A 15,538-nucleotide genomic window follows, 5' to 3' on the forward strand; every position below is an offset into this window, starting at 1 on the left:
CATTGAGAGAAAGAGCACTCTCAAACCCTCTCTATCCTAATTCATTTTGCTAGAGAGCTGGGGCCAGAACTAACTAAATGTATTTCATCAGAGAGAAATGCAAGCTACTTCACTTAGGAGATAACAATGAAATTCACAGATATAGGATGGGGGACATCTGGCTTGGCAACAATACCTGCGAAAGGGATCTAGGAGCCTTAGTAAACCACAAGCTGAGCATGAGTCAACTGTTGACTCATGTTTAGCTTGTGGTTTACCAAGACTCCTGGAACTCTTTCAGATATACTGTTGCAGCAGCTAAAAAAAAAAGCCAACGTGATGCTAGGCTGCATCAATAGGAGTGTGGTGTCTAGATCGAGGGAAGTAATAGTGCCACTTTATTCTGCTTTGGACAGACCTCACCTGGAATACTGTGTCCACTTCTGGACACCGCAGTTCAAGGGGGATATATGTCCAGAGAACAACCAAAATGGTGAAAGGTCTGGAAACCGTCATGCCTTATGAGAAGCATCTTAGAGAGCTGTGTATGTTTAGCCTGGGAAACAGAAGGTTAAGGAGTGACATGATAGCCATGGGATGTCACACTGAATTTGAAGTAAGCTTGTTTTCTGCTGCTCCAGTGAGTAGGACATGAAGCAATGGATTCAAACTACAGGAAAAGAGATTCCACCTCAACATCAGCAGGAACGTCCTGACAGTAAGAGCTATTTGACAGAGAAAGATTCTGCCTTGGAGAGTGGTGGAGTCTCCTTCTATGGAGTTCTTTAAAGGGAATCTGGATGGCCTTCTGTTGGAAGTGCTTTGATGGTGTGTTCCTTCATGGCAGAAGGAGGTTGAACTGGGTGGCCCTTGTGGTCTTTTAAAGCTCTGATTTGGAGACCTTCCTCTTGCTTGCTTGCTTTTTCCACGTGAACAGATAAAGCCAATCTTTTATGCTCCCTCAAAGTGGGTAGATATAACCATGAAAGAAGGTGGCAAAACGTTGTGCATGGGAATGGAAGGGGATGGGGAAAGTTGAGGTCTTGATGGAAGGTTTTAGGCCCAGAGAAAATGGATCGATGCTAATGGCATTCTCTTCACAGTCCTCTCTGTCCTTGACAGCTCTTTGACCATCTGCATTTGCAGACACCCTTTACGTTGCTCCTGTGGTGTGTTTTCATGGAGGGAGTGTATGAGAAAGAAAGGGAAAGGCTGAGATGGAGCAACAGCGGGTGATATTTCTCTTAGAAGAAAGCACAAAGGTGGACCCATGAAGCCCCATTCATGCAGGGAAGGTGCTGATGCTGCAACCACTAGTCAACAACTGCATTTGTGAATGAGAGAAAAAAAATATTGATGCAATGTATAGGCTTACCTGCTAGCAAAGATGTGCACTTTTGAGGCTTTTGGGCTTCCTTTTGGCCAAGACAACTCACTTTGGGTGTTGGCAAAGCTCAGCAATAACTCCTTTTATCATGAATTGCTAGGGTAACTATTTACTAATGATCTGGAACAGAGTTACTTTTTTGCCTGGAAGAGCCATGGTTGTAGTTGACTGCTTTTCAGTGGAATAGGAATGGGTCATCTGCTTGTTCCATTGTAATGTGTGGACCATTTTCACTAAATTTCCAATTTCTGAACTGGCCACTTGGGGGCACCAGAGGGCATTGGACTGTTTTGTTTTTCCCCAATTGCATAATAGTAACAGTAACTTGATTCACCGAGTAACTCAGTGAGCTTACTTTCTGGACTGTAGCAACACTAACAAGTAATGGCTTGTTGGATGGTCAGAGTAATGAACTCCAGTTAACCAGTCTCCTTTAAAATGTAACCTTACCCAGGTGACACAGTGGATCCAATATAATGTGCAGCTCTTAAATCTCACCTGTTTTTTTGTGGTGAGATTTTGTGTCCAGTTGTCTATGATGTGATCAGCAGATCACTTGGTAGGTTATTCACCATTGGTGATCCAAGGATGCCATTGTTTAGCAGAGTTGGTTAACTGCATATGGGTGGGGACAGTTTGTACTCCATATCCTTCAACAGGCTGCAGTGTACATCTTCTGTAAACTAGATGCCATATCACTTCCAATTTATTTGTGACTAACAGTTAGGGTGTTGGGGGAATCTCAGAAAGACTTCCTAAACTATTGCATTTTAAGGTAACTTACAGTGGTTTGGGATTACTTTTGCTTGAATTTTAACTCCTGGAATCGAAGAGACCCCAAAGGTCATCCAGTCCACCCCATTTGGCCATGCAGGAAGACATGGTCAAGACCCTCCTGACAGATGCCATCCAGCCTCTGATTAAAAATCTCCAAAGAAGGGGACTCTGCCACACTTTGAGGCAGTATATTCTAACGCTGAACAGCTCTTACTATCAGGAAGTTCTTCCTATTGTTTAGGTGGAACCTCCTTTACTGTAGTTTGAACCCATTCCTCCATGTTCTAGTCTCTGGAGAAGCTGAAAACAAGCTTGCACCTTCTTCCATATGATGTCCTTTCAAATATTTAAACACGGCTATCATGTCACCTTTTAACCTTTTATTCCCAATCTAAACATACCCCCAACCCCCCTAAGACATTCCTCATAGGGCATGGTTTCCAGACCTTTCACCATTTTGGTCACTCTGTTCCAGAAACACTCTCCCATTGAGGAAAAAAAATCAGTCCCGGGAAATTTCAGGGGCATCCTGGGGAGTTTTGAAGGCCACACAATGATGCTTTGCCCCACATGTGGCCCACAAGCTGTTCTTGCTCCATCTCAGCATTAAAAGGTAAACAGCAAACACAGAAAGATATTCCTGGGCAAAAAGTATGAAAACAAAGAGACTAGAATCCTTCTGGTTTTTAGAGTAGTCCCACTGAATCAACTGATGAATGATGTTAACCCATATACAAGTTCAATTGATTCAGGTGGTTTGTCAACAGGATTTAGGCCAGAAAATGCCCATTCTTCATTATTGTTATCACCAGTTCTGCCTCTGATCCACAGCTGGAGGGGCACTCTTAAGGCCACTTCTTGCCTCTGTTATCCTTTCTTGAGACCCACATCTTGTCATCTGGGAGCAACTCTCTGTGTAAGCACTGTCTACAAATTCTTGATAACTGAACTCTGACAGAAGTGTTTGGAGGGGAAAAAACAGCACAGATTGGAAGTCAATCTTATTAAGTGGCTTTATTTACATTTTTAAGAAATCTAATTGCACCTTGGACAATTGCAATGTTCTGAGGTTTTACGACAAGACTGAACCTTATGTCCAAGAAAAGGAGCTACTTCAAAAAGAAGACAACAACTGTGTGCATTTATAGTGTGCTTTTGGATTGTCCAATGTCCCTCGATTCCATAACCTTGTAATGTGTATCCTAGAGTAATGGGATCATAGAGCAGTAGGGCTGGAAAGGTCATCAAGTTATTCTTTGCTACCAACCTGGTTTATCTTCAACATAAATCTACAGTACATCTAGGGGTAGCCATGTTAGCCATATAGCGAATCCAATAGCATCCAAGCAATGATACCTTTATTGGAACAACCAAAATGCACCATTACATGTTGCAAGCTTTCAAAGTTTTCGAAAGCTTGCAACATGTAATGGTGCATTTTGGTTGGCCCAATAAAGGCATCATTGTTTGGATGTTAACAAATCTACAGGGTTAGACTAAGAGAAAGGTGCTTCGTGGAGATTGTCAATGGGCATCGTGGCTTATATTGAGCCATAATAGGGATCTATGAAGTCATGGCTCCAAAAAGGAAAGGGAGTGTTGAATCTGTAGCACACCTTCTTAGGGCTGAACCAGGAGACACAAATGTAAGCAGTTATTGTTGCAGTTGCATTTGAAAAAATAACTCTTTGCATCCCTGTTTTTCAATTGTAACTCAAATGAATGTTGTCCTTATACGCTTTCAAGCTGAATCAGATGGTTTTCTGGGCAAGATTTATTCAGAGGACATTTACCATTGCCTTCCTCTAAAGTTGAGAGTGTGACCTGTCCAAGCTCATCTAGTGGGTTTCCTTGGCTGAGCAGGGATTTGAACCCTGGTCCTTGGGTGCCCTACTCCAACACTCAAACCAGTAACTATATTTTAACTATAGGTTGCTTTTAATTACTACTTTAAAAACACATGCACATATTTGAATGTGTGCCACAGCTTCCAGCCTGTGGTACAAAACACATTATCCTCCCATGTTCTTTATGGGTGTATCAATACCCACAACAGAGCCAAAAACAGCAACACAACCCAGCTCTTAAAAGGTGTAATATTTCTCCTCCACCTTTTTGGGAGGCCACAAATCTGAATGTTTGAAAGTGATTAAAATATTAGAGTATGCAACATAGAAAGTAGGATATTGCTAACCATTTAAGTACAGTATTGTAATCTTGTCATACTTTCATTACTGGGAAAGGAATGGATGATGGATGGCTCATTATTTTTAATGCATTGTTCCCAGCCCACTGAGCAGGCAAAGACAAATGCCTGAATCCTCTTGGTAGTAACAAATAGAGTAGACCGGTGGTTCCCAAACTTTGTTCCTCCATTTGTTTTGGACTTCAGATCCCCAAATCCCCAACCAACATGACCAGCGATAAAGAAATATGGGAGCTGTAGTCCAAAACATCTGGAGAACCAAAAGTTAGGAACCACTGGAGTAGACCCATTAAATGAGTTGTCGAATGGCAAGTCAACTCTTACCTAAATCCCACCGATTCAGTGGTTCCACTCTAGTGAGGACTACCAATAGTAACCATATCAAAGAATCATAGAAGCAGAGAGCTGGAAAGGACCTCAAGGGCCATTCCTGCCATGCAGGAATCCAAAACGAAAGCCACCCATCTTCTGTTTAAAGACCTCCAAAGGTGGAGAGTCCTCTGAGGCAGTCTATTCCACTGTCAAATACTTCTGGTAGTCTTGGGGTAAGAACTAGGCCAAGGGTATTCCAATAGCCCTTTTCTTTTGTAGCACCCAACAACCACACACACATACATCCCCATGTAACCTCTCATTGACCATCCACTTTATGTCCATTTCCTCCATGTGGTTGTTAACTGCCATCAAGTCAACTTCAACTTATGGTGAAGGCCATAGTCACCTTATCCTTAAGGCCTTAAGTCACCTTATCATCAATGGCTCTGCTCAGGTCTTGCTGACTCAGGGCCATGACTTCCTTCATTGAGTCTTTCCATCTGGAATGGAGCCATCCTCTTTTCCTGCTGCCTTCTACCTTACATTGTTGTCTTTTTTAGTGAGTGATGTCTTCTCATGATATGGCCAAAGTCTTGGTTTAGTCAGTTTGGCATCTAGGGAGAGTTGCTCTAGGACCCATTTAATTGTCTTCTTTGCTCTGTGGATTGGCACCAGCTCTCCAAAATCTCACGCAGGGTTTTCCAAGCCTTGCAACCCAAAAATGCTTAGATCAGAAGGTGGAACAGATGTCAGATCTTCTACCTGCCCAGCATGAGCTGCGATTCCCACACACAGACTTACCGAAATGTAGAGACTCAGTGCAGAGGAGACCATTTCAGCTTGTACCTTTTGTTCTCTCCTCCCCATTCCCTTTGCCTCCTCTTCCCAAAGAACAGCCTAACCATGAAGATGCTTTTAAGGCGGTTTAATTATTTATGTCATTAGCAAAAAATAGATCCAGGAGCTGCTCTTTAGAACACCGTGTCCCTGAAAAATTTGGAGAAGCCGTAAAAGGCTTTCTCTGTCCGTTTCTGAAACTCTTGTATCTTGATGCATGGCTCTATTTGTGCAACTGGGGTGGAGTTATCCATTTGATCTGAATATGGGTTTCTTTATTCAATTTTGTAATGGACTGTGTAACATTTACTTCTACGGTGGTGAATTTAAGCATTTCTCAATATTGTTCTTGTCTATTCTGTTTATATTCACCCAAAACAAAACCCTGGAACTTGAGGCAGATTCTAAATTAAAACAAATGGATACGATTATAGTTAACTATTCAATACTGTAATTAAAGCATATGGAAGGGGAAGATGGTATTAAACTATCAACATTTTAAAAGGCTATCTTACTTTAGACATATCATGAGAAGGCATGGCTCAGCTAGAAAAGACAATCATGTTTAGTACAGTGGGAAGCTGTAGGAAAAGAGGAAGACCACCTTAAAAGTGGGTTGTTTCAGGTAAGGAAGCCATGGTCCTGAATTTGCAAAACCTTAGTAGGGCTGTTGGTGGCTGAAGCACTCATTCATAAGGTTGCCATAAGTCAAAGCTATCGTGATGGCAAATAACAGACAACTAAAGGGTAAGGTTAACTTACATCTGCATATGCTACTAAGGGGATGCCTGCTATAGTCTCCCCATATGACCTAAGTTGTATATAGCTTTGTAGGACATAGCCAATATTTTGAATGTTGCCTAGAAACAGAGTGACAGTCAGTGGGGCATAGTAATGTCACATTATTGTCATGTTTTTGTTAGCAAGGCTAATTTGAAGGCTCTATGTACCCAACTGTTGTAAGGAAAGGAAGACTTTTTGCCATTGCTAGCATCTTGCAAGGTCACCCTGGACATCGACGTAGACAGCCGTTGTAGTAAGCTGCCTTTCTACCAGCTGCTGAAAGATCAAGCGTTTCAACAGCGTTTCAAAAGCCATCGCCATCCAGGCAGTGATTAAATAATATGTCTCCCCAAAATGTGCTGTGATCAAAGCATGTGTGCAGCAGATTAATGTCACAGATCCTAAGGGATCTTCACAGCGCAGGCAAAGAAACGTCTTAAGCTCCTTCCCTATACACCTTCCCACATCAGCATTATAGGGATCCAAGCGATGATGAGGATTCCACCTTCAAGGCTATATCCCTCATTAACCGATGTGATTTGGCATGAAAGCCCTCCTTTCCTCTCCCCATGCTCAGATTAGCAGAGGGCTGCTAAGAAATGCAGATTTCACGGAGGGCTGGTGAAAGGAATCCAAAGCAGCCAGGCATCTGAGCGCTGGCTCAGATCTATGTTTTGATGCCTTGGGCTGTCCCAGTGGTTTCCCATTTATGGTGGCTCTTTTCCAGTTCTTCAGCTCCATATGTCGAGGGGAATATGCAATTTGGTTCAGAGTGTGGAGTTCATGAAGACAGCCTTCCATAGATTCATGGAGTTGGAAGGGAACCATAAAGATAATCTCATCCAACCTACTCCCAATGCAGGAGAAATCTGCCTATCTATACTATATTATATTTGGAGATTTCCATACATATGTATACATACATGCCTGTATAATATTGATCTTGTTTGAGCTGTGTGCTTTTACCTACAATTATGGCATTGTATGTAGTTCTGCTGTTTGCAAATTATTGATCTTTGAATATAATAAACTTTCAGATGATGATGATGATGATGATGATGATGATGATGATGGTTGATGATGATGATGATCTTTATTCTGTACATTTCCTGTTTTCAAGTACAACTTCTGAGTAAGTGTGGCAAGGGTGATGGTGTTCACAGCTTGAGAAATGGATGTCATTCCAATGGATGTCAATAAATAGTTGATGCTCTTGTTGAGTGATTCTGGGAATCATTGCTCCCAAAATGTAACTTTTGCAGCTCAGATACAATTTGATCTCCCTTCTTCTTCCCCCCTCATTCTCTTATATTGTGGGGGATTTACAATTCACACCTCTCTGGGCATTTTTGGTCCTCTGTCATGATTTGACCTCTGGCAGAAGTGCATGATTGAATCGCACTGGAGGACCTAGAAATGCCTAGAAAGAACACCTCTCTCAGCATTTCTGGGTCCTCCAGTGAGACTCTATGGTCAAGCTCTGGCCCAAGCATACCATACAATCACTCTGGAGGACCTAGAAATACCTAGAGAGAGCATCTCTCTCAGCATTTCTAGGTCCTCCAGCACAACTCTATGGTCCACGTCTCGCAGAAGCGTACCATAGAGTTGGACTAGAGGACCTAGAAAATGCTAGAGACAATATATTTGGGTGGGGGGACATGAGTAAGTGAAACCATGGATACTGTGGTCCCACAGATATGGGGTCATGCTATGTTACTGATTTCCCTTGGACAAAGGATGGAGTGAACGTCATCTTCAGCTCCTCATGCATGCTCCTGTGCCGCTGCCTTTTACAATTCCCTTTTCCATCTGTTAAACCAGGTGTTGCCGACCAACCCAGAGGAAAGCTGGCAGGTGTACAGTTCTGCCCAGGACAGCGAGGGGAGGTGTATATGCACAGTGGTGGCGCCTCAACAGACAATGTGTTCACGTGATGCCAGGACAAAGCAACTGCGGCAGCTATTAGAAAAGGTGAGTAGATGTTTCACCTGCTGTGGGAGAAGGTGGGAGAAGATGCTCTAGTGAAAAGGTGGGGAACGTCCATTTCCTTGAAGGCCCAATTAAATGTCAGAGAAGTTCTTGGGGGCCATATTTCAAGAATGGGTGGGGTCATAGGAAAATTGGGTGGGGCCAGGCTATCTCCATGTCAATCTCTTCCTCCCAGAGTGGTGTTTCACCCTTCCAAAGTGAAGAAGAAAGACGTAGAAAATCTCGGAAGCCACCAAGGATGGGAAAGGGGATGTGGCCCTTGGAGACCCTCAGAAGGATAGACTGGACCTCCAGGAGGGCTGGATTTGGTCCAGAGCTTGAGGTTCCCCATCTCATGCTGCTGGCTATATTTGTGAAATGAAAATGTAGTTGAGCTGAATCTCCCCAAAAAATCCATACCTGCGCTAGAGTCTGCAGTCACAAATCTTATAGCATGGGGTTGTTCAGATTTAGTTATTTATTTTATTTATTTTAACACAAAATTGGATGTGTTTCTACCCTTCCCCTCCTCCTGTGAGTGCGCATGTTTGTGGTGCAACCTTTAGTGATAGGTAAATCAACTAAAATTGTGTTTGGTGGAGTTAAAATCAAGCACTTGCCCTTTGCTAAACAATTAAGGTCATCCCCATTTGAATGTATTAGGCAATACGAGATTATGGTATGCTGTTTGACACTCTCATCAGTATATTAAAAAGGCACTAATTTTGAGGTTTTGATGGCATGCACATTTATTTTAATTACTTAAATGCATTGATTAAAAAGATGAACAATGAGTCAACAAGCAACGGATAAAAAGAATGTTGAATTAGATTATGACCTTTCCCCCCCCCCCCCTCCATGAATTCGAGAATTAACAGCCCCTGTTTTGAAATACAGTTCTGTCACAGAGCTGGAGAACAGCTCCCATTAAACTTAGTGCGCTTGCCCAAAGGAAAGGAATGGCAAGAGTAATTTAGCAACACTGAGTAGGCTGCAAGTCCCCCACAAGTAACACACATGTGGTGACCATAGGTTCCGTATCAGAGCTGCAGCAAAGATACTCTGGCTTTTATTCTAGACTTCAAAGTGTTTCTTCAAGATGCTGAGCTCTATATACATCCAGTACTTTGGATAAATTATGTAGCATAAACTTTAAAAGTGTTGTCCAAAGTCCTGAACCATATCTCCTAAATAACTTGACCTCCACAGCTTTGCTCAGGTCTTACAAACTCAGGCCTGTGGCCTCTTCGAGTCTAACCATCTGTCATGTGGTTTTCCTCTCTTTCTACTGTCCTCTACCTTTCCTAGAATCATTGGCGCGTTACAGACGGCCCAGAAGGGGCTGTCTCGCGCCGCCGCCAGTTGCGGCGTCCAGGAACCGCAGCAGCCAAACGGCGTGGTTCCCGGATGCTGCCAAGAAGGAGCACGAAAATGCCGCTCCTTCTTGCTCCCCGGAAGCTAGCCGCGCACTCGCGGCATCATTTTCGGGGCGCGTCGTGCAGACACAGAGCATCCGTTACGTCAAGATGGCGGCGGCCGTGTGGAACAGCCGCCGCCATTTGTTACAGACAGAGTCTGTAACAGGAGTAGGGGCGTCTAGAAGAGATGCCCCTTTTTTAAACTGGGACATCCTGAGGATGTCCCAAATGGCGGTATGTAACCCGCCTTTGTCTTTTCTAATGATTCATACCTTCTCATGATGTGGCCAAAGTACGACAGCCTCAGTTTGATCATCTTGGCTTCCAAGGAGAGTTCAGGCTTGATCTGTTCCAGGACCCATTTCTTTGTCTCTTTGGCTGTCCATGGTATCCTAAGCACTCTTCTCCAGCACCACATCTCAAAGGAGTTGATTTTCTTCCTATGGACTTTCTTCACTTTCCAGCTCTTGCATCCCTGCATGGTGATAGAGAATACAACAGTTTGGATAATCCTTATTTTATTGTTCAGAGTTATATCTTTACAATTCAGGATCTTGTCCAGTTCTTTCCTAATCTTCTGACTTCTTGACTGCAGTCACCATTCCATCTTGGAGATGTCTCATCCATAGGGTCACCATGAGTTGAGGTTGACTCAAGGGCAGTAAACAACCTTCATTCATTCCTTCATTCTTATCTTTAAATAATTCTTATCTTTATAAAAAAATTCAACATCCTGATCCTTGGCATCTCAATCATTTTAGCACCTTGAATACTTCCTTTCAAGTGTAGAGTAAAAGCCAGAGTGGATTCAATGCCTCCTTTGACATGGACTTCACTGGCTGCCATTAAAAACAATCCAATTTCTGGTCCTGATGCCTCCTATACTTAGCTCTGGTTGTTTCTGAGATGCTCATGAATTCTAATTAGATGAGTTGATGGAAGCTTCTGCTCACGTGAAAAGAGATGTATCATCTCCCTTTCCTCACTTTCAAGTTCTAATGTACTGCTGCTGTGTTGTTGCTGGGTGCCTTTGAGTAGTTCCGGCTTATGGTAACCATAAGGTGCCATGTCACATGGTTTACCTGACAAAATGTGTTCCAAGAGGATTTGCCTTTGCCTCCTCTGAGGGTCAGCGGGTGCGACTTGCCCAAGTTCACCCAGTGAGTTTCCAATGCTGAGATGCAATTTCAACCCTGGTCTCCAGAGCTCTGGTCCAACACTATACCACAATGTTGTCATTAGTCGGTAAACTGGGTAAATTGATTTGCAAGGCTGACATGCTTTATAAAGAAGAGCGACATGTGGGGAGACGATCCCAAATGTTCCAAGTCAACTATGATTTTTCTACTTTCCTACTTGTGCATGAGAAACTGAGTTAAAACATGGTTTCTTCCTCACCCACTCATATTTGAAAGACAATTTCTTTTGAGGGGGGAAAAATCACTTCTGGATTGGTTTGGCAGGCATCAATTAGGAGATCCAAACCATCAATGACTGAACACTAAACATCATTACACGTCAGCTACTAAAAACATAACATTGTACATGTTGTAACCAAATGTCACATGTTGCCAAATATCTAGGGAGCATCTGACATTCAGAGTTGCAGAAAAGACGTATCGGGAACTAGAGAGAGTTTGAATTAATTTGTTTCAATTCATTTGTTTCAACTCATCAGTAAAATACGATGGTGCCAAAAAGCACCGGGAGAAGATATGTTTTGGAAAGTTCAGGGCAGCAGAACGCATCCTTGTTAATTAGAACCCAAAAAAGATCAAACCGAGACGGTTGCCCCAAATACGTCAACTGGAAAGGAAAGTTATTAATATCTCCAAATGCCTTGAAATGTGTTGCTTTTCATTAATTTAAGGCTTCAACATTTCAAAGACAGGACAGAGAGGAAATTAAAATCGGGGGGCATGCTCCTGACTCTCCCCTGACATTAAAAAGTCTGAGCCAGACGGCACCGCCGCCTGCATGAAATAGTAACCAGAGAAAGAGGATGAAGATGTGGTGCGCTAAGGCTCATGTGATCTGTTTTTAATGGTCCAGAGTCCAGAGAGATCAGTAGAAACTTATTAGGAGTGATATAATCTTGGGATCAAGGGATTCGCGGCTTAATAGTGTCTACTAAGCATCCAAAAATTCATACGAAATGGTGTCTCTTCCTCCATCCGTTAATTAATTGGATTCTTGCAACAGTGAAGATGGCATTATCCCTGGAATTGGAAAGCGTGTCAGACAGAAACTGATGAATATGGAAACATCGTTTTTCCCTTCAACTTCACTGGCTTGAAAAAAGTATCTGAGTATCTCCTTGGAGCTTCGGCTTTGCCTTATCCTCACAACAGAGAAGAGACAGAGACCCATTTGAGATTCTCAGAGTTGGTAATACATAAACTATAGGTTCACGTCCCTCCCATCTGTCATAAAGATACCTGTGGATGCTATACAGATTGAGAATCCCTAATCCGAAATCCTTAGGACCAGAAGTATTTTGGCTTTTGGAGTTTTTCAGATTTTGGAACATTTGCAGATACATAATCTTGGAGATGGGGCCCAAGTCTAACCATGAAATTCATTTATGTTTCATATTTTGTTTGAATTATAGAATATTTTAAACAATTGTGTGCATGGAACAAGGTTTGAATATATTGAATCATCAGAAAGCAAATAGGTCGTATCTCAGCGACTCATGAAGAGTTTTTTGGAACATTTCACATTTTGGAATTGTGGATAAGGAGACTCAGCCTACTCTTTGTGGGACTTAGACAACTCTAGTTGGGACTAACAGGATTCAAACTATCATGTCCTAACTGGATCAGAGGATGATAGTCCTAATTTGCCAACTGGGAATAGACACACCACACAAGTTGTCTGTTGATTTATGGTGGCCCTGTGAATTTCATAAGATTTTCCTTAGGCAAGGAATACCCAGAGATGATTTGCTATGACCTTCCTCTTAAATATAGCCCACAGCACCTGATATTCCTTGGTGGTCTCCCATCTAAGTAATAACCAGGCCTGACCCTGCTTAACCTCCAAGACTAAATAGGATCTGGTGATTTCGGGGTTGCTAGGCTCTACTCAGAAAACACAGGGTGTGTTTTATTTTATCACCAGTTCATTTATACAGGTCCTGTCTACCTGCCTTTCTGTTCCAGCGATTAATGCCATAATCATCAAGGAGGGTCCGTGACGCTTGCCTGGCGATGCTCTTTTGTCACTGACATTCCTGCCGTGTGCCCTGGCAATCAATGACTGTCATCTGCAAATGACAAGGGGATAATTCATATCAGAGCAGAAACATCCTTCTTAGTCAAAAGAGACTCTGGCTGGTTGTGGATAGCCACTTTCCCAAAAGAAGGAGCCAGTAGTCTAGATCAGATACTTAGCTACGTAACTACGGTAGCTGCATAGTTTCTAAGATAGTAACTAACTACCTTAGTGACATAGCTAAGTAACATCTGCTGGCCCTCTTCCCCCAATCTTGATTTAGAAGACTGATTCAAGAGATTCAAATGAGATGATGATGATGATGATGACATCCATTCCCGGGATCTTGATTTGGATCAATATTGCAGTAGTCTTTCTTTTTTTATTCATAGGAACTACACAGTAACTGATATCTACACACTGGTAAACAGACACAAACTAATAGGGATAGGTTTTTAAACTGAAACCAATAGACGTTATCTAAATAAAATCACTTACAGATTGAGAAAAGGGGGTAAACGACCTTTTCTATACCTTTAAGTTTCAGAGAGGTGAGTGCTGAGGCTCTTCTGATAGTTGTATATGACAACTCTTCCTTACATCAGGGATTGCTTTCGAGAGTAGACTGAAAACATCAGTTTGCTCAATCCCGGTTGACAAGAAAACACACTCCTCATTGCTCAGTAAGGCAGGATTGGTGCAAGGGTTACATTCCTATATATTCCCTACACAATGTAGTATGCAGAGATCTTGAATATGAAGCACTTATAAATGCATAATTTTAGGTTACACTTTTGTAACTGCGATCATGCATTCTAGCCAACATGTTTTAAACAATCTGCCCTGCTCCCCCCACAAAAAAACTGAGACTCAAAGTATCTCACAATTTAAAAGAATCCTGTTCATATCTTGTATAGCTGCATTCGGTTCAAGGTTGCAGAAGTAGAGCTGCTCATGCACTGCCCTTGTGCATGAATGTCCATTATGCACCTTTGCAAATTGAATTCAAATGCATGTCCCCCCTAGAAGAACATTGCACGTTGCATGTGGAGGTGGACTGTGCATTGTCTTGCATGTTTGGCTTCACACTGCAGTGCTTTGGTTCAGTTGGGGAACTTTGCCATTCAACACAAGGGTTGCACAGCACAACTGATGCATAACTCCACATGAGTACATTTACATTGCACAACCTTCATGTAGGATCTCAGCCTCTCGCCACTTGAATTGGCATTAAGGCTGCTTAGGAATTAACTGTTTCCAAAACCATGATGAAAGAAGTGGCCTCCAAAGCCATTTCTCCACCCTTTTGGAATTCCTAATGATGCTATTAGATCACAAGACACAGCTACCCCTATGTTGAATTATGTATGTTTCTAATTGTTTTGTTGCTGCTGTTTTTACACCCATTGGCTCCTTTATCAATATTATGTCCTTTTTTTCCCCTTTCTTTCTTTCTTTCTTTCTTTCTTTCTTTCTTTCTTTCTTTCTTTCTATGTCTCCCCAATCCCTACCCTAACCCCCTTCACTCTCTGAACAGGTACAAAACATGTCCCAGTCCATAGAGGTGTTGGACCGGAGAACCCAACGGGATCTACAGTACGTCGAGAAAATGGAAAACCAGATGAGAGGACTGGAAAATAAGTTCAAGCAGGTGGAAGAGAGCCACAAACAACATCTGGCAAGGCAGTTCAAGGTGAGGATGCTTCTCCCAGGGCTGATAACTCTACTGACTTCTCATCTTCTATTCCACCTTGGTCCCTGGCCAGTCAAAAGAAAGAACCAAGTTCTTTCTTAACATAGCTTTCTTTAAGCGAGGGTCAATCCAAAACCTAACCTTTGAGATGTTCCACTTTTCAGACTACAATACCCAGAACATTAGTGGGGCACAACAGGATGGCATGACCAGCTCTCTCCTGCCAGGGAATGATGGTGCGACAAAGAACTGGCAGAAGGAACTGTTCATGTTGTGCTGTAGCACCCAAAGTGACATCATTTGGGGTTTTAAGGTGCATTCCAGGAGCATTTATGGTCGTGACAACAATATCATTACCATAAATATGAGTAAGGAACACTTACATGGTTATAAGGATACTTTACATTGTAATTGACTTGCAGCATGCTGGGCATGGTCTTCTAAGGCTCTGAACATGTCCCTCAAACATGTGTAGCTTTCAGTGGTTCCATAGCACAATGGTTCTCAAGTTTTGGTCCTGTTGCTGAACATCAGCTCCCAGTTTCCCGGACCATTGGCAACCCTGACTAAGGCTTCTAGGAGTCCAAGTCCAAACCATAGGGAAGTCCAATGGTTGAGAACCATTTTAAAAATTGGGATTATCTTTTCATTTCAAGGAGTCTAGTGATCCTGTAAGGTGGGCTTCGGGAATGGGATTTGGCCCCTCTTCCCGCAAATGTAAAGACTACTTATAGCTTTTTGCGATCTCAGCAAAAACTGCTCTCTCAACAACATTTTGACATGGAAACCTGTACATTGGCTCTTGTCCAAAGAGCATTAGTGTTTCTGTGCCAAAAAACAACCTTGTTTGCAAAAAATAAAAGACGATTGCTTCAATAAGAAGACTCCAAGGAGCCAAAGAAAAAAAATGCATTAAAACCCTTTCATCCTCTCAGCTAGGGATGTAATTCTTTGCT

At 42.5% G+C, this 15,538-nt stretch overlaps 1 protein-coding gene across 2 annotated transcripts in view; it reads left to right on the plus strand.

The window, feature by feature from the left end:
- Nucleotides 1-15,538, plus strand: part of OLFM1 (olfactomedin 1) — a 56,943-nt gene that overhangs the window by 28,913 nt on the left and 12,492 nt on the right. For both annotated transcript variants that reach the window (XM_042479397.1, XM_042479396.1), the window contains exons 2-3: nucleotides 8,109-8,258; nucleotides 14,427-14,582. In XM_042479397.1, the coding sequence (XP_042335331.1) occupies nucleotides 8,109-8,258; nucleotides 14,427-14,582 (306 nt within the window). The remainder of the gene's footprint in view (nucleotides 1-8,108; nucleotides 8,259-14,426; nucleotides 14,583-15,538) is intronic.

Source organism: Sceloporus undulatus, chromosome 7, assembly GCF_019175285.1.
Source record: "Sceloporus undulatus isolate JIND9_A2432 ecotype Alabama chromosome 7, SceUnd_v1.1, whole genome shotgun sequence".
Lineage (NCBI taxonomy): Eukaryota > Metazoa > Chordata > Lepidosauria > Squamata > Phrynosomatidae > Sceloporus > Sceloporus undulatus.